At 32.6% G+C, this 19,402-nt stretch overlaps 1 protein-coding gene across 1 annotated transcript in view; it reads right to left on the bottom strand.

Moving 5' to 3' along the window:
* The window catches only part of LOC118192777 (uncharacterized), a 152,918-nt gene that overhangs the window by 75,218 nt on the left and 58,298 nt on the right, over positions 1 to 19,402 (bottom strand). Inside the window, exons 12-15 of the mRNA XM_085806914.1 lie at positions 17,427 to 17,564; positions 11,029 to 11,094; positions 1,989 to 2,114; positions 1,647 to 1,787 (exon numbers count right to left, since the gene is read on the bottom strand). Of these exons, the coding sequence (XP_085663040.1) occupies positions 1,647 to 1,787; positions 1,989 to 2,114; positions 11,029 to 11,094; positions 17,427 to 17,564 (471 nt within the window). The remainder of the gene's footprint in view (positions 1 to 1,646; positions 1,788 to 1,988; positions 2,115 to 11,028; positions 11,095 to 17,426; positions 17,565 to 19,402) is intronic.

Genomic DNA, 19,402 nt, shown 5'->3' with positions numbered 1-19,402 from the left:
TCTTCCTCTTATATTTAAATGTCGGTTTTGGGAATACCACAACTCAGGAGAAAATAATGCAAAGGAAAGGAAGCTAGATCAAATCACTTACTTATTCTAGCTCCATCTGATGAAGCAGATGGGGCATCTGCAAAAGATTCTAGTTTGCTGATATTTATGAGAGGCTTTGGCATGTAAACATAGAAAATTTTATTCCATTTTTAGCTTCATTCTAACTTTGCATGCATTCTTGATAAATTAATCACACAGAGCAGTGATCTTGGACTGGCAGCCCACAGGCTTCTGTTCCTGAAGCAATTTTAGCCAGCCTGCAAAATGTGCTTCAATTGGGCATTTGTAGCAGATTTCAAGATTTTAATTATTTTAATTCAGACTTTAAATTATTTTCATTCCTATTAAACGTAAATGTGAGTAACACACCAGAAAATTTATAAATTGAGCTAAGTAGTTTACAATGTGATATAATCATACTAAAAAATTTGAAGATTTGATTAATTCATATTTGTACTTGTCAGAAAATAAATACACTCAGTTTTGAATTCTTATATTTAAAACAATCATTTTGTTTGGGAAAACATTTGTACAAGAACAGCCTTTTTCTCGCAATAATAAGAATTATGTTATATTACATTATATTTATATTTTATTTAAATGTGTACAAAAAATATATATAATATTATGTAAATATTATATATTTTTTTGTATTTATGTCTAAGCAGCTTTTTCTCAAAATAATAATAAAACTAATAAGAAAAGTAAACCTTGTTGATGAGCATCAACAATCTGAGATGAAGATAAATTTTAATAATTTTTCTTCAATCCAGGGAATCATGAAAATAAATTTTGTATTCACATACAAAGTTACACCACCCAGACGGGAAAGTGGTCAGTGACTCTGACTACCATACCGAAGAGCATGGGTTCAGATCCTGAAGAAAGCACAAATGTTTGTAAGTATAATAGTGTCTTTGTGGCATGGAACCACTCTAAATACATGGCAAGCTGAAAGTCCTCTTGTGAGGTTTGGTGGTAGATGAAGAGGGGTGAAAAACCTTCGAACCCAACCCCCAGCACACTGTCTCTTAAAACTGGAGTGGAAGTGGGCAAAATCATACTGTCACTAGTGGCCAAGGCTCTTGCCAATGATAATCTTGTACTCCTTGTCAAGATGAATTTTTTGGGCTTCTTCTGATGGGGTTAAATAAGTTAGTCACAACAAAATACAAAATTTATAGAAAAAATCTAGAAACTTTAATTTAAAAATTAGAAATTTTGGTTGCTATGTGCTCTTTTACTCAATTAAAAAGCTTCAGGAGCTGTTAACCAAGAATTAGTTCATATGTTCCAGCATCCTAGCTTCAGCGAATTCCGATAAAATGCATATCAAAATTTAGAAATCAATCAAAAATTTCACATCAGTTTCTTTAAATTAAAACCATATATTTTTTAATCTTAAGTATACAGTTTTCAATCATTTCTAATTCTGAAAAGAATTAGAAATATATAAATTGCAAAAAATAATACTTAATCTAAGATGAATATGATAAAGTAAACATATGCTAAAAATATAATTCATAATTATGTGGTAAAATAAATTTTCCATTATTATGATGTTTCACTGTATGATAAAAAAATGATATACAAACTTCTGTTTTAATGTTTTTTATTTCAGAATCTTCCATGGTTTCCAAAAATTCAAGTTCTTGACTTAAAGTTTTAATTTCCTTCACTCTTTCATCGTAATACATGGCACATATTTCTTTTAATTTATTTATAGCTTCTTGCAGCTAATTATGAAGAACAAGAAAACACTTGGTCATATATTTACAAAATTTAATAATTATTATACTAAAAGCTTTTATCTTGAAAAAATATAAATGAATGAAAATGAAATAAAATATACACAAATGAAAATAAAATATACTTTTAAATAAATATTTATAATCACACTCTTAGAAAAATAACTAATGAACATAAGACAAGTAAACCTTATCCTGACTAAGGGCCTTGCTTGTTAAGGATAGCATTTCCTGTTCTAAAACTTCTGATTCTTTTTTCTTCACCTCAAGACAATTTTTAAATATTTCCAAACAACGACCGATTATATCGGTTGCCTAAAAAAGTAATATGATGTTCCAATGAAAAAAAAATGCAATAAATACGTAAATCATTTAACTAATACTAAACATTACAAATTATGAAATAAATTTATATTGCATTACATTAGACATATATGTATGTTATAACTCATTCCTATTTTCAAAACACTATTCATTAATTTAGCAAAAAATTGTTATTAAACAACAGATAATTAATTAATGTAATAGTAAAATATTAATAAAACAAGTCTGAATAAATAATAACATCTGCAGTGGATAGTAAAATATTACTGCTATCAAATGCCAGACACCAGGATATTCATGCAATAAATCAGGCACTCTCCAGCACTTCCATATATATATATAAATGAATAAACACAAAGTAAAAAGCAGTTCAAACTCTAATCCAATAGCATGCTGAAACCAGCAACAAGTGGTGGCAATAAATGCAAAATAAAATAATATGTTAAGAATCCATCCTATGTGCAATTTAGAACCAACCATAAATATATATATGTAAAAGAAGTGTAGTGGCAACCTTTCTTCTTATTTGGAAAGAGAAAGAGTGATTACCTTAATGTGATATTTGGGGAGAAAAAAGTGCATTAGGGAGCTCAGGCATGAAGCAGTAAGCCTGGGGATCTAATCTACTATCTTATTCCCTTGGATATCAGCATATACTGGAACCTAACACAAGAGAGGTATCTCATGCACTAGAAACATTTGCTAAATGTGTAAATATGTCTGAAATAGCTGTTCATTTCAGAGGACAAATCAATAAATAAAAATCGGCCTATTTACGAAGATTTTTGGTTGCATAGTTGTTTGTATGGCAATAAACACAGCTTGAAAAACTGAGTTGTATTGGTCACTCTGCAAATCTAACTAATATCAATGCTGTCTTTCTCCAAAAAACAGTAGCCACAGTTATATCTCAGTCAGTTTTAGACCTGTCCAAAAAAAATGGCTTCAGTGGTGGATTCAGACAAAGAATCACAGTTGTCATCAAAGTATTTATTCATGATAGCATGGTACAAAATTGGCACATTGCCTCATAATCCCTATGAACGTTTATATGATTCTAAAATAGTGTTATTATAAACAAACAGGTGATAAAATCACACAAGTATCATCTACTGCTCAATACTACAAGAATATCACTATATTCACAGCATCTGTGAACACCATATCTAGATATGGTGTTCACAGATGCTCTGGCAAATTCCAAAGGCCCAATGCACCATGGCAAATTTGAAAGAGAAAAGAGCAGTAGATTATGAGGAGTATATTCTCATGTGCAAAGTCGAATTGTAGGCTCAAGCAAAAGTCCCATACAGAGAGTACATTCAGCTACTTCGGCGATCCCTATCTACAAAAAAGGCAAAAGATTATTAGTAGCTTCTAGTGATATATGTATGACAGTATTGCCAGTTGTTCTTTGTACCATTCTATATAATTTTTTTCCCAGCTCAATAGTTCAAGGCTGCAGTTTAGCATCTTTGAATGATTGGTCTTTGGCAATTTTTTGAATAGAACTTTTGAATGGAACCAATATAAAAAAAAAAATGAAGAAAAAGTCAAAACGTCAGTAAGAAAATTACAGCACGAAGAACATGAAGAAAGTTAAAAGTTACCTAATACTTTTCGTCCTCATAATGAATACAATTTATATTCCTAAAGAATTTAGTACAAAAGCATATCATAGCAAATTTTTTATAGTCAAATACAATTTCTATTATTACAATTAATGTAAATGTTTTTAAAAAGGTACTTAGTGATAAAAAATTTTAGCAAATTATTAATTGTTGCAATTGTTGATAAAAAAAATAATTATGCAAATATAAATTGCATAAGAAAAAGGTGTAATAGGATAAAATAATCCATAAAAGCTGTCTGGTGTGTTTTTAAATTCTGATAGCCTAGATATAATGTATCCTTAATGATAAACATTTCATCATTTGTGATGAATCAAAAATGCCTGTTTATAAGATTTTACAAATTATTTATAAATATAACTACAGGACACTCCTGATTATCTGTGAAATTGGGTGGCACGGCCGCCGCGTATAACAAAAATCCCAGATAATCTGAGAAAAGCTAAAAATGGGTATAGCAAAAGAGAAAACGCAGTAACGTTTGGATTAGCGCAGTAACGTTTGGGGGGAGAAACTTTGCAAAAATTTGTCCATCAGAAGACTTTAGCACGCTTTTTGCTGGGTGAGAAGATGCATTATCGATCAATAGCACAGCTTTTTCATGCAGGTTTTTCGATTTAAGATGTTTACGCACTTGAAGAACAAAGATGTTTTCGAACCATTCTTGAAAAATGCTTCGGTTCATCCATCCTTTTTTTTTTTTTTTTTTACTTTCCAATGACAACAAGTCTAAGTTTATGTCCACCAGTAGCATTACTGCAAGACATGATAGTGATCCTTTCCTTGCTGCTTTTATGACGCCACTTTACTTTCACTTTCAAATGCTAAAGTGGGAAGACATTTCCACAAAAGTCCCGATTCGTCGGCATTGAAATTTGTTCAAAAGATAGCTCTTCTTTTAAACCAAATTCTTCAAATTCATGGTGGAAATCGTCACCACTAAGTTTCTCCCCATGAAGTCCAATTTCTCGAATTCCATGTCGCTGCTTAAAACAAGTTGACCAGCCCGAAGACGCATCAAAATTTCCTTTCAGGCCTAACAATTCAAAAAAGGTTTTTGCCTTCGCCGCAATGATAGGACCATTTACAGGAGTACCCTCTTTTCAAACTTGAGCTAATCACTCTGTCAATGCCGTGTCTAGCTCATCAAAGGTAGAATCCTTCATAGTTTTTTGCGTTTTCATTGCGGAAGCACTGTCTGACATTGATGCAAAGTTCACCAGTTTGTCTTTTTGCTTTAGAATGTCACGCACTGTTGTTTCCGATATTCCGTAATCCAATCCCATCTGCTGCCTTGTAGCGCCATTTGCTACTTTGGAAATTAATTCTAGTTTTTGCGCAATCGTCAGCACGACCTTCTTTCGTTTTCCTGACATTTTAAATCGGTAACGAAAAATATAAAACCAAAAAGCACAAGCACTGAACACAAGATAAGAAACTAACTCCGACCGGTTCGCAAACACTAACAGGCTTAAACTAACAATGGCGAGTGGGAGGAAGTGGACGTGTCAGTAAGATTAAGACAAGAGAGGGCGGTGGAGCAGAGACTGCAAGAGTGAGTAATAAATCACTTACTCATCAGAGGGGAAGGTTCCAAGAAGGCCTGGGATATTTTTACCATAAATAAGCACGATGTTAGCAAATTGATCGTTTCGCTCAGTTTTGTGAACATTTTTATTTTCTTTGCTTTACGCTTGTAAAAAAAAAAAAAAAAAAAAAAAGAGAGAGAGAGAGAGAGAAAAGAAACTTTGTGTGGCAGATGCGGATAATTGGGAGTCTACTGTATCACGGTAAATTTAATGGTAAATTACAGTACATTTCAAAACAGAATAAATATAAAAAAAAGGGCATTTACTTCGAATGTAAACTGAAATGAAATCACAATTTCTCTAATCCTTGCATCAAATGCATTTACCGTAAACGATTTATTCAATTGCTTAGAATAATCACACCAGAACATTATTTTAATTTTGTAAGCTTATCAAACAAATAATATACAAATGTGCCAGAAAAGTGCTTGAAATAATTAAACTATAATGGAATATATGGAAAATACATACACAAATTTCAACTTAACAGAGTACAAAAAATTCAAATTTAATTTGACTACGAAAGCTTTAATGCATTTCAAAGAGAAATTTGATTTAGTCTCTCTACATCATATTACGTATGTATGAAATTTAATTACACTATGTTAAACAAGCTGTATACTAGGTTCAATCTCAAAATCAGCTGCCCTAAATATAATGGAAATATAACATTATTTACTGAGAAAAACTGATGGAAACAAAGATAAGAGGAAAAAATATATAAAGTGAATAAATACTCTTTAGTTCTGGAAATTAAGATTAAAATTAAAGCCATTACTATTTGCAAATAAGAGTCACGTAAAAATGGTAGAAGACAAAATATACCCTTATGCATTTATGGCGAAAAAGATTCAATTTAGAAAGTACCATGACTTGCTTCATACATGAATTCTACACGTATGAGTTTTTACACAGAATGCTTATACAGTCAAATCCCAAAAATTTGCCTACCTGAAATCCGCCAACTCCTGTAATCCGCGTCGCCTCTCAAAATATAAATTTATATATAGTTTATAGGTTCCGGAAAACGCAACATGGAGTACGAAATATCGAAGAAAAAATATTTACTGAATAATGACGTCATAATTACTGAATAATAGTGACTCATAACGGATATATCAAATTATTGACATCATGATAAAAGTTTTTTCCTCTCCATTCCGCATCGAGGTAAAAAAGCAGATGATTCACTCAACTCTTCTTTCAAGTTCATGATTCACGTTCTTGTATTTTCTGAGCTTTGTTATTTGGATATTTTGTGGATATATTATGAATGTTTTAAATTTCAGCGCTTTTTAATACATTGACAAATAAGAAACGCACTCATGGTTTTACTGCTTGAAACGTTGAAAAACGTAAACATGTTGCATTGACGGTAATGCAAAAAGTGTAGATTCTGCAAAAGATAGAGGCAGGTGCTACTCCTCGGTTTATAGCAGAATCGTATGGAATTGTGACACGGACTGTGTATGATATACGGAAAAATAAAGAAAAGCTGTTGAAATTTTACAGCAACAGTGATTCTAACACTGAATCCGAAACCAGAAATCTTTACATGAGACGAAATTGGCAAACCTTGTAGCTGTCTTGTACAAGTGATTCCGGCAGCGGCGGAGTAATGGGGTACCAATTTCAGGACCACTCGGAGAGAAAAGGGGAAGCAGAATCATGCTGATTTAAAAAAGAGGAACCATACTGATTTAAAAATAGAGGAGCCTAATGTAAATGAATAATACAGTCAAAAGTCGTTAATCCGGACTCGTCGGGACTTCGGCGATTCTGGATTATCGATTTTTCCGGATTATAGATCATCAGTTTAAATCTCGTAAGATGGCATGCAGAAATTATAAAATTAAAAATATGAAACCGTAATTTATGAAATAAAGAACAATTATAATCTAAAGGGTATCAAAATTTACAAAAAAAAAAAGCTTAATATTTATTTGTTTACTTTATTAAACATTTCTTTCAATGTAAGTTGTTTAAGTTGCTTAGTTTTATGTGATAATACTTTCTCTTTAATTCTATAAACAGACATAATTTCTTGTTCAGTTACAAAGTTTCGCTGTTCAAGTCCCGTTAACTGCTGTGCCGAGAATACCCACTAACTTGTCAATCGAAATTTTTTCGTTTTCACTAACCTCTCTGTCACATTCTTCATGTCTTTATCCATTTTTTGCAGCAATTCCACTTTTTGTTTGATGGACATCGAAACATACTTTCGTTTTGTACGATCCTTTGGGAGCTCCAGAATTGGAAATTCAATTTGACATAATCGAAAGTTCAAGTTTACTTTTATAAAATTGCTCTTACAGTCTGCAAAAAAAAATAAGCCGGATCCAATTCGAATATTGAGGAACAACGCAATCATCAACATTAACTGAAATAGATAATTAGATAATTTTAGCTTATACCATCCGTTATACATAGAACGCGTAATGCGAAAACGTATTCTGCGCTTGCGCACACGCATATGCGCAGTCGTAAAATGTCTATGCGCATGTGTCAACGCGCCGCATGCGCAGAAAGTTTTTAGCTTTGAGGTCCGGATTATAGATCATTCCGGATTATGGGTGTCCGAATTAACGACTTTTGACTGTATAATCAATTTATTTATGTAATAATAATTTAATGCATATAATAAATTATTGTAATAATATATATAATAATTTAATTAAATGCATCTAATATGCCGTATTTATTTTGCATTTTTAGTCTGAATATTATGATTTATCTTTTCTGCCCTGAAATCCGCAAAATCCTAAAATACGCACAACCTCTGGTCCGAAGCTTTGCAGATTTCTGGACTTCTACTGTATTTCAGTCAGGTGTTTTTCTGCCTACTGTAACTGATGTAGTGTATTTTCCAGTTTCTTGATCTTCAGAAAATTAGTTCATAGAAATACAAAAAGAAAATAGGCATGGTACTTTCTTATTATTATGGACCCATTCTCCTCTTTTTTAACACCAAGTTGGTACCAGGATTGTAGCCAAGTTCATATTTACTTCTAACATGCACTTTGCTGCTGCTATGTTTTCGCAACTGCTTTCATTACAGCATCTCATCCACTATCATCATGAACTCCATGAATTCACGATGACAGCAAGCCACATATCATGAGCTTTATTTTACTGCTGAGCAAAGGGACATAGTCAACATTTTGTGCATGAGCAGAAAATGAGCTTGTTATATCAACAAAATGAAATTCATCATTCACAGTAATATGTCTCTAGCTTGCTTCTTTCAGTTCCTCTATTTTACATGCTTGCCAACAGTGCAGATATTATTGATCCCTCTTGCACAAGTTTGAAGATTTTTGCTGCATGTGTGATTACCTCTCTGTCTGGAGCCTGAACAAAAAAGAATTCACCAGCTTCTCGGTATAACCTGCCAGATTTCTAATAGTGTGTACATTTTCTTTTGAACGGATTTTTATTTATGTCCACAATTTTTAGAGCTGTCTATTTACTTAGCTGTCAGACTAGACTATAATTCTCCAATAAAACTGTTCCAGTCAATATATATTATTCGGAAACCATCGAAATAGTTGACAAGACTATTTCAGTGACTGTAATGGTCATTAGATTTTCTAATTAATATCCTAAATTATATTTAAAAAATGCATACACTAACTTGGTTCTAAATAAAAAAAGCCAAAAGACTCTTGAGGATATAAGAATAATTTATTTAAGGATTTATATTGAAAATGGCTAGTAATATTTTATGAAAAGACAAATTTGTATCAACTCTAGCATGTTTTACTTTTTCCTGTGATTTGAATGTGGATATTTTGGAGCACTTTTGTTGTCCAGAATTATATGTATTTGAGCATAAATACTTACTTTATTGTACACACAATATTTTGAAAACATTGTTTAGGTTAATTATAATTTACAGTTAAAAGAAAAAGAAAAAAACTCATTTCCAGAAAAAATTGCTCCCATATTGATAAATAATCCTAAGATGACAAAATAACCCTGATACTGTATGCCCAGCTGCAGTACCCTGATACCGAAATGCCCAGCTGTAGTAAAATAGATTCCCTGCAAAGCAGGGTTAGAGTTGCCTGAAAGTGGCAAGGAAAGGCAGGGCTGCCATATTTGGTGCAAAATCGCCATTTGTCAACGAAATTGGTGATGTGTCACAGTCAGAGCAAGAATATTCCAGAATGAAGTCTTACCAGTTTTCCTGAGAATGTTCTCAAAGGCAAGTCAAAAGCTTAATATACCCTGTCTGTACGGAGAGAGAGAGAGTATCTAAAGAGTATCTTGAGTTCAGAGATCAGCTCGAGAGCTATTGATCCAGCCAGGAGCTATGCTGCCAGGAGCCAGGAGCTAGTGCTTTGCAGTGTTGCTGTCTTTACTTGTAACCTGAAGGCTGTGCTGCCGATTGTTTCAGCATGTTTGTCGTAGGTTTTCGATGGTCGTAATACATCTTTGTAACTGTCCTGTGTAATACTGATGAATAAATTGTGTTTTGATTCTACATCAAGTGTTGTCATCAATTTCTCTAGATCCATTATCTCACAGAACGTAACACTAATTTTGTATCAACTTGATCATGTTTTATACGTACTTTTTCCTGTGATTTTAATGTGGATTTTTTTGGGCACTTTTGCTGATTGGAATTATATGTATCCGAGCATAATACTTACTTTATTATACACATAATAATTCAAAAAGTTGTCTGTGTTAATTATAGTTTACAGAAAAAAAAAAAGAAGAAGAAGAAGAAGAAGAAGAAAATTCACTTCCAGAAAAAACTTTACTGAACTCCCTAATTGCCCGAAACTCGAGATTGTCTATTCAAAATAAAGTTCTTGTATTTCAATTCATTTTGCGTCCCATCATCACTTATGCCTGTCCGGTCTGGGGTTTCCTTTGTGACACAACTATGAAAAAAATTCAACAAGTGCAAAATATGACTTTGAGACAGGTGGCAAATTGCCCCTGGTTCATTAGGAACGACGCAATTCATCGTGAACTCAATGTAGAAAAAAATCAACGTCTGCTTTGCAAAAATTGCAAGAAAATTTTTCAGGAATATTCATAAAGTGAATAACAGCTCTATCCCACAGCTGGACTATAATTACCAGGATAGAGACAACAGAAAACGACCGAAAGCGGTCCTTATACATTTAAATACGTAAACTGTGATTCTGTGATGTGGACTCTAGGGAGTCCTATCATAGCCAATAACAATATATTGATTGACACTGTATTGATGTTGACCAGAATCGTATTTTCAGCTCTTAAATGATTGTGGGGAGAGATAGGGCTGTCGTTACGCATTTTGCCTTCCTATTCAACTGCAAGTTCTAATTTCTGCTACCCAGTACCTCCTTAAATTCTAAAAACTCTGCCATTTCTAAGTTTTGTAGCTCCATGCTTCTTTTGCAATGCTTAAATTCTAGCACTGGCCTTTTGAGAAGGTTAGACTTGAACAATAAGCTCTAATGTTGCCATTTCTACATGACATCTTACTGATGATTTAACATCTGGAAAAAAGAACTCCCAGTGATTTTACAATTTACAATTCTATTGCACATATTTCTTAGAAACAATTCTATTGCACATATTTCTTAGAATTTTACAATTCTATTGCACATATTTCTCAGAAATCCCCTTTTGTTAAACTATGTATTCCACTGCTTCAAATCTGAACAGTGCTTAAAATCTACATACTTTCTTTTGTTTTGAATCTGAAGTTTCTTCTGGCAATTTCTTAGCACTCATCTCACCACTTGTATCCTACAAAAATATGTTAAGTAAAAATAACTTATTTTAATTTTTTATTAATAAGTAAAAAAACCAGAGCACATGACAAATATATAAACATAGCGCATGATAATACAGGGGTGATTGCAATCCCATTTCAAAAGAAATTGAAAATTGTGAAATAAAAATCTGACAGTTTCTAATAATGCAGAATATTAATGTGATGTAAACACATGCATATATTTCATCAGGAAACCAAAAATTATTTTTTTTTAATTTATTAAATGTTAATTTATATTTGACTAGATCATTTTACAATGTTATTTACTTTTTTGGTTTCTCAACATTTTAGATATATATATACACACACACCTATACATACATACATATATATTGCTGACAATTAAAAATTCAACATAACCAGCAAACTATTTTGAACTAGACTATAAGTAAGAAGGGAATGGTTCATGAAATGTAGAGAATTTTCGTAACTTATTCAGCTATTCAATAAATTATCCACAAAATCCTTACCAATAGAACTGAATTACTTACCTGGGACGGAGTATCTGATCCAATAACTTCACATGTACACCGCATAAAAAAAAAAAAAAAAAGAAAGAAAGAAAGAAAGAAAGAAAGAAAGAAAAGGATAGTTCTATATCTCCCGTTCTACTGGGCCGATTGACGAATTTTTTTGTCTCGAAATTTGTCGTGTCTCGAAAGCGTGACTTAGGATATATATTAGATTAAATATAGCATTGTTCTAATATAGGTATTCTGACACAAAATTGGACTTTTTCTGAAATAGCATATCTTTTTTTTTTTTTTTTTTTTTTTTTTTTTTTTTTTTTTTTTCATATTTCAATTCTACGACTCAAATTATGTCAAACTGCCAAGTTTTGTAAAAATCGCAAGGGTAGTTTTTAAAAAAATTAGCTCTCAAAATTTTAGCTCCACAATGTTAATTGAGTTTGGTACATATTTATTAATCTCTGTTTTTTCATTAAACTTATTTGATTGTTCCTTTCACACATTTCGAAATTCAGGTTCAGTCCAAATAAAATTCACCCATTTTTTAAGATTTACTTTTAAAATTTGTATTTTTAAACAATTTTTATAAACTTTTCAAAAACATTTTGAATTATAATCTATAAAATGTTTACCATCATCTTAAAGTAGACATATTGCTAAGCATACCAGCATAAAATAACAGTTTTTTATTCAAAATTTCCGGAGATATACGTGAATTTATATATTGGCGCGTTTTGAAATTTGGCATATTTGTTGAAAGGGATAAAACATCAAATGTGGTTTAGACACTTAGCTTAAATTATTTGAAAGTAGGAAACGATGTGACTTTTTTACCGCTCATGCACAATGCAGGCAAGGCAGGAGACAATGTAAAAAGGCTAAAGGCTCATGCACAATGTAAAAGGGCCATATATTAAGAAGTTCGGCAAGTGAATTATTCGTGGCACAAATGGATTAAATTGTGCCAAGATAAATTTTTGAATTTCTCCGTAAATTCCACACCAAATTTTACAAAATTTGATATCTAGGCATAATGAGTCGTAGAATCAAAATATGGAAAACAATTGCTATGTTATTTCAGAAAAGTCCAATTTTGTGTCAAAATACTTATGTTAAAACAATACTATATATAAATCTAACATATATCCTAAGTCGCGCTTTCGAGACATGAAAAACGCAATTTGAATTTCGTCAAGCGGCCCAGTAGAACTGCCCCCCCTTTTTTTGCACAGTGTACCTTTTTAATGAGAATAAATTATATTTCACTGTCTTCACAGTAATTAGGCTATCAGAGTTCAAGGATTTCCAACATTCTGGTATAATATCACACATATAATTAAGGGTACTTTTAACAGTTCATGGAAGCAAGGTGAAGTAGATTTACTCAGTTTTGTCAATGTTGGATACTTTCTACCTTCTTTCAGCATGAAAACTTTAGCCCAGAAGTTTATCAGTTCCCTCCCCCCTCCCTGCATAATATGTGACTATCTCTTTGACAGTTTCAAATTCCATAATCGAACAGAAATTTTTTCCATTTCCTGTACGGACATTTAGAAAATTATCAACTAATTTAATCAAAGCAATGGAAGTATTTGTTTCACCACATAGAACAAGATTTAAGCCATTGAATTTAATAAAGAAAGAATTCTTAGGCAATAGCCTTTACTTGTCTATAATTAACACATTCTATATAGCTTATTAAAACTCGCATAGGTATGCCATTTTATATACAAAGTAATTTATAATTTCCTTGCCATGTGCATTGTTTCTGCCTTCTTTTGCGTTAGTTTCCTATGCATGGTCATTTTGTTTAAGTATCTATCTACAGTTTATATTGGAGATAAAATAATGCTGAATATAATGAATGCAATGTTACTTAAATATTATTTCTTAACTTTTTAAAATGTAGAAAAAATAATATAACTGAATTATTATTAATTCAATCAGTATTTGAAAATTAAATTTTGGATGATTTTAGTTTAATTTTAAATTACTCAGATTTGTGTTACTTAGTTTTTTAATTACCTAGTCTAAGAACTTACTGTTTTTAAATTATGATTTTGTGTTAAATTAATACTTTTATAGGCAATAAATATTTATTTTTGACAAAATAAACATTTTGTAAGGAAAAGGAAAGACTTTTATATTATAAAGAAAATAAAGAATTGAATTTCTAGTACTTGAATTTATTAAATTTTGATAATATTATCTTATTAAATCTGCAAAATTCTGGAAATATATTGATTAATGTTTTGTTATATGATAGAGTCATTAGGTTATTTTGAACCAGGAGATATGAAAAATGAGTAATGCCCTCACTGGAACTCGAAACTGGACCCCTCGAATATGCACCAAGTGTGTTACCATTAGACCACAAAGGCATGCAGAAAGGAGGGAGAAAATACTTTACATACTCCCCCTTTTAAAGGGTGACTGAGGATTTAGGGGACCCAAAATGCTTAAGGGTGGTGAAGAATCATCATCCACTACCCTTTAATTTGGGCACCACTGGTAGATTTAATCAATTATTTTGAAGCAAGAGTACATGAAAAATGAGCAATGCCTTTGCCGAGATCCAAACATGGGTCTCTCAAATACGCATTGAGTGTACAACTGTTACACCATGAAGGCATGCAGTAAGGATGGAGAAAATACTAATCTCTAGTTGATCATCATAAAATATTAATGAAAATATGTTTTGAGGTTCAAAAATGATATCTCTCTAAATTCTTTTAGTATTATTTCTTAAGCTAGAATGAATTTTGAAAATTTTATTTTTCAACAATTTATTTAAATAATTTGCAAAATTATACAAATTGGCTTTAATTTCTATATTAAGCATGCAATGCAAATTAACAGTTTTCAAAAGTGTAATTCAATTGGAATATTTAACGTTTGGAAGCAAATATAATTTTAAAAATGCTCATTGATATAAAAAATATTTTGTATTTGTTGCCTAATGTACCTCATAATCAATAAAATTTTCTGATAATATTGATGAGATATAATGAAATGCATATTTAAATATAAGGGGTAATAAGGCATTGTGTAATTTAAACTGTCTTCATGGAATTTAATTTTGTTAAGTTCTAGTAAAATTCATACTTTTGTTATAAATCAAGAAGGATTCATCATCATGCTCAATGAAATAATTTATTATGTTTCTTATTCATTAAGTACAGTTAAGTAAAGTTATTCATTAAGTAAATTTAAAATGTTAGTAACAAGAGAAAATTTGCTGATATAGAAGTCAGCTGTAGTTTTTAAATACATCTGTAGCAACTAAAAATAAAATAAAAAACCACAAGAATTTGTAGAATCTTGTATGAAAACTACACTCGTGCGCAAAATTGTGAGAATATGCACATTATGTCAAATTTCTGAAAAACTAATGAATGGATTTCAATGAAATTTGGCATAAATATAGATTTATAATAGAGAAAGAGATGCACCATTCAAAAGACATTTTATGTATGCATGATTATCAGTAAAGCTCATAGTGCAAATGGTATCAAATTGAAAATGAATCTAACATGGGGCATAGCCCCCTCTCACAGCCAGACAGGTTATGCAGCATGATGGCATGCTGAAGAGCATGTAGTTCAAGAGTCCCTGTGGCAGCCGATCTCACTCCTACAACAAGACTGTTTTCAGAATGACTCAGAAGCAAGACTGCAGCAAGACTCAGAAGGGGATGGCAAGATGAAATTACCCTCCCAAGAACATTCAAGACATGCTGTATAGGGTTAAAATGAGATCTGGTTGGCCTGGTAGTGAATAATTTCACTTTCCAAGTAATTGTCAACCAGCTGAGTCCTAAGTGAACGACTATTGTCATCCATTAACAGGAACCTAGGTTCAACTGAGCTTCTGAAAAGTTCAACATAATGCTCTTTCCATACCATGCAGAGGTGTATGGCCGTCCAAACGTGATGCCTGCCCAAATCATTACCCTCAACCTTCATTCCTCATGAGGGAGGGTTGGTATCATGTTCTAGGCTCTCTTCAGGTAAAGGCATACCGAGAATCAGTATCCAGGCTTAATTTCAACTCGTTAGTAAAAAGCATGGTGCTCCGCTGAAATCTGGTCTAAAGAGCATGCTAAACATGTTCTGTTGTATGCTACAGTGAGCGGGACGCAAGCAGCGGTTATTCTGGCATACAGCCCTATCTTATAAAGCCTTTGGTTACTTTACATTGTCAAACATGGGCTCCAGTAGCAGCATACATCTCATGTAGCTGTGAAGCTGTAGCAGTTCTGTCAGACACTGGATGTTACTCTGAGCTCTGTAGCCACCTGCACCTATGATTGGCCTGCCACCAGTCTACTTACAAGTCTCCACCTCATTTCACCATCCGTACATTTGTGGCTACTCATTTTATCAAATATTTTATAAAATTTACTCAACTCTTGCAGGAAGCACAGCCAATGTCATGAAGGAGTACAAGCACACAAATCCTAGAAACCCCTTGTATGTTTAGATCCTCTCCACAATCACAACTCTGTAGGAATGTGTGTGTTTACTTCCATATTTGACTCTGAATATTTGAATAACTCTTCAGCAACATAATTAATACTTTTGGTTCAATACTTTTCATAAAAATAGACATAATTTGAAAATTCCCTTTGCAAACTCACTGCACACGAGTGTATTTAGGAGATAAATAGAAATGCAGTGTGACCCTAGACAAAGCATGGGTTTATGTAAATGACGGCAGCAAAAAAGAAAGGTCTATTTAGTATCAAAAACAAGGAGAAAAAACATACAAACCTAGAAGCAAAGAAAGTATCAGTAAGGGGTAAATGACTGTTGCAGAATTATCTTTACAATGGGAAATTAAAAACAAGAAGAGAGGAAAATAATGTTAAAATTAACTCAATTTACTATTAAGAGAAAGGTTTACATCTGATATTTACAGAAGAAATTTCATTTTTTTATCCTACTGACTTTAAAAGAGAGAAAGCAACAGTCATACTTCAAAGAATACCACTCCTTGAAAAAATGAAGACTGATGCAGATATTACTTATATATCTTTGCAATGTATTCAGTGAAGTTTCCTGATTTTCACCTAAGAACTATTGTGCCTCTGGACTCTTGAAAAGAGCTCTATCTAAGCACAAACATATCATGACTGAGGGAGTAATGTAAGAGGAATGAAATATGGTAATTTACCCCTCCTTCCAGCATGCCTTTGTGGTGCATCGGTAGGATACTCAGCGCACATTCGAGAAGTCCAGGTGCGAGTCCTGGTGAGGGCATTGCACAATTTTCATGTCTCTTGCTTCAGAAACCTTAATGACTGCCCAAAGTAAAAGGTGGTAGGTGATAATTCGTCACCACCAGAATTTGGCAATTGTCTCCTCTATTAAAAAAGGGGCATCTTTAAAAGGGGGAGTATACAAGGTATTTTCTCCCTCTTTGCAGCATACCTTCATGGTATAATAGTAACACACCTGGCACATATTCGAAAGATCCAGGTTCAAGTCCCAGCGAGGGCACTATACATTTTGCAAGCCTTCCTGCTTCAAAATAACCTAATGACTTTGTAAAACATGTGGTATTGATTCTAATTAAGCTTCTAATTACAGCATTTTTAGTTCAATCTTTGAAATAAATTAAATTTATTTTAATTACCATAAGTCACCCATTATTTTAGAGAAAAGAGGGTGGAAAAGAAAAAAAAAGAAGGGAACTTTGTTTTTAAAGTTTTCTTTTTTTTATGAAAAATTTTATATGAAAATTTTTAATAAACAGTTTGAGAATAACAGAACATCATTACTAGACAATGATAAATAAAACTGAATTTAATAAATTGATAATAAATATATCACTTTTTTCTTTCTTCTATGGTGTCGTTTCTTCCTGATTTCTTCTTGTTTTTTTGCTTCTTCAATCTTCTGAATTTCCTCCAATTTCAGTTGATAAGCAGTATGATAAAGATCTTGATATTGAACATTCAGCTCAAGTTCCTGATATATAAATGCATAATCAACTTTTTAAACCGACACAAAAAATATGGAAGGATCTTAATTCTTATTAGAATTTCAAATATATAATTGTTAAATTTATATCATAAAAGTTTTTAAAACCTTTTTTTTTAATATCATACTCATCCTCTCTATTTTACTTAAGCAAGATTATTTGTTTTAAAACAACAATGAGTTCTGAAATCTAGCATTCAAATTTAAAGTAAAATCTGCAAGTTAAAACAAAGGGGGGGGCTGACTAGTATAGGAGTATACAAGGCTTCATCAAAAAATAGTGCTTATTTTTTTTAAATAAATTCATTTGCTCAGAAACTTCTAATTTATTACAATACCAGTTATGTATCTAATAAATATAAAGCAAATCATTAGAATTCATGATCATCATAATCATTCTTCATATCAGGGCTGCAAAAGAGTGGCAGTCAGACACAGGCTATCAGCTGAAACATATCTTGAGTTGTAAAATACAAGCACTAAATACAAATATGTATCAAATATACCTAATATATTTAAGTCATGTTAAGGAACAGCATATAATTTTAACAGAATTAATTTTTTTAATAATGACTGAGAAATATAAACTTACTAAGACTGAAAATTTCAAGAATTTAGTAGTTTCTCAAAATTGTTCTTAAAAAAATGCATTAGGTATCCAACTACATTCCAATCACCAATTTTGATGAAATTTTCCAAAAGGTTTTTTTTTGTTTTTATTACCTTATTTTAAAGCTTATACGTTAAAGCTTCGCAAAACTACTTTTTTTTCCTTTTTTGTTCCTCCAATAGAAGTAGTCAATAGAAGTAGAATTATAGCTGTTCTTGCTCTATGCCATGAAATGGATGCTTCTGTTTAAAAACATGGAAGCTGACGTCTAAAGGTACACAGACTACGCTAAATAACTTTAAACTAAGAATTTTTTTATTTTGAATATAGGGGTCGTACAGAAATGACTCTCAACCAAACTATTACACTATGTCAAAGCAAAATAAGTGAAATAGACACAGGGGGGCATAAGCTATTTAGAATGCATAGATGGAGCTGGCCCACAAGATAACGGTATACTAAGTCAGCACACGTCCCTTTCACCGTCGTCATTGAGAGCATGGACAGCAATGATGGAAGGTATCACGGTCAGCGTTGGACAGCGTGGTTCCTGTGAAAGGAAGGGATACAGGGTAGTGAGATCCATTGTCATATGGTGTTGGTGTGTGGGAACAAAGCACCCTCAAGGCGTACCATATCCCATTGGTTGGCCAAGTTCAGCAGTGGAGTGGAGACTGCAGCCAAAGATGTCAGCAGCTAGCAATATCAGGACGACCAGCAACATCGCATACAGCAGCAAATGTGGCAGCTGCATCGGATTTGATCATGGTGAACAGGCACATAACATTCAACAAGGCGCGGGAAGAGACAGGGCTTGTGCAAGGAACATTGCAGGCGATTATGCATGGTGATTTGGAGATGACAAATATGTGTGCAAAATGGGTGGACCTCGAACTACGCCTTCCCTAACAAGATGAAGGACGCAGTCAGGGGCCAACATATTGAATCTTCTGCTGAATTGCATGCAGTTGTCCATAGGTGGTGCACCAACACCCCCACGGTTTACCAAAGCCCTTCAGGACCTCCGAGCCAGATGACAGAGCGTATTGACATGGGCAGGGATTATTTCTAACTGATGTACAGTTCAGTCTTTTGTTAATATACTGTATTCTGCTCTGTGGCAGCATTTGTGTCATTTATTTTTGTAAGACCTAAATACTTTTGGTGATGTTCAAAAGATGATTCTGAACCTTTCTATTTGTTATTTAGTGCTCAG

The sequence above is a fragment of the Stegodyphus dumicola genome, chromosome 12 (assembly GCF_044657685.1).
Source record: "Stegodyphus dumicola isolate Sdum_Otavi_A_Nest chromosome 12, ASM4465768v1".
Lineage (NCBI taxonomy): Eukaryota > Metazoa > Arthropoda > Arachnida > Araneae > Eresidae > Stegodyphus > Stegodyphus dumicola.
The sequence above is the reverse complement of the archived record's forward strand: the minus strand, read 5'-3'. Positions and strand labels throughout refer to the sequence as shown.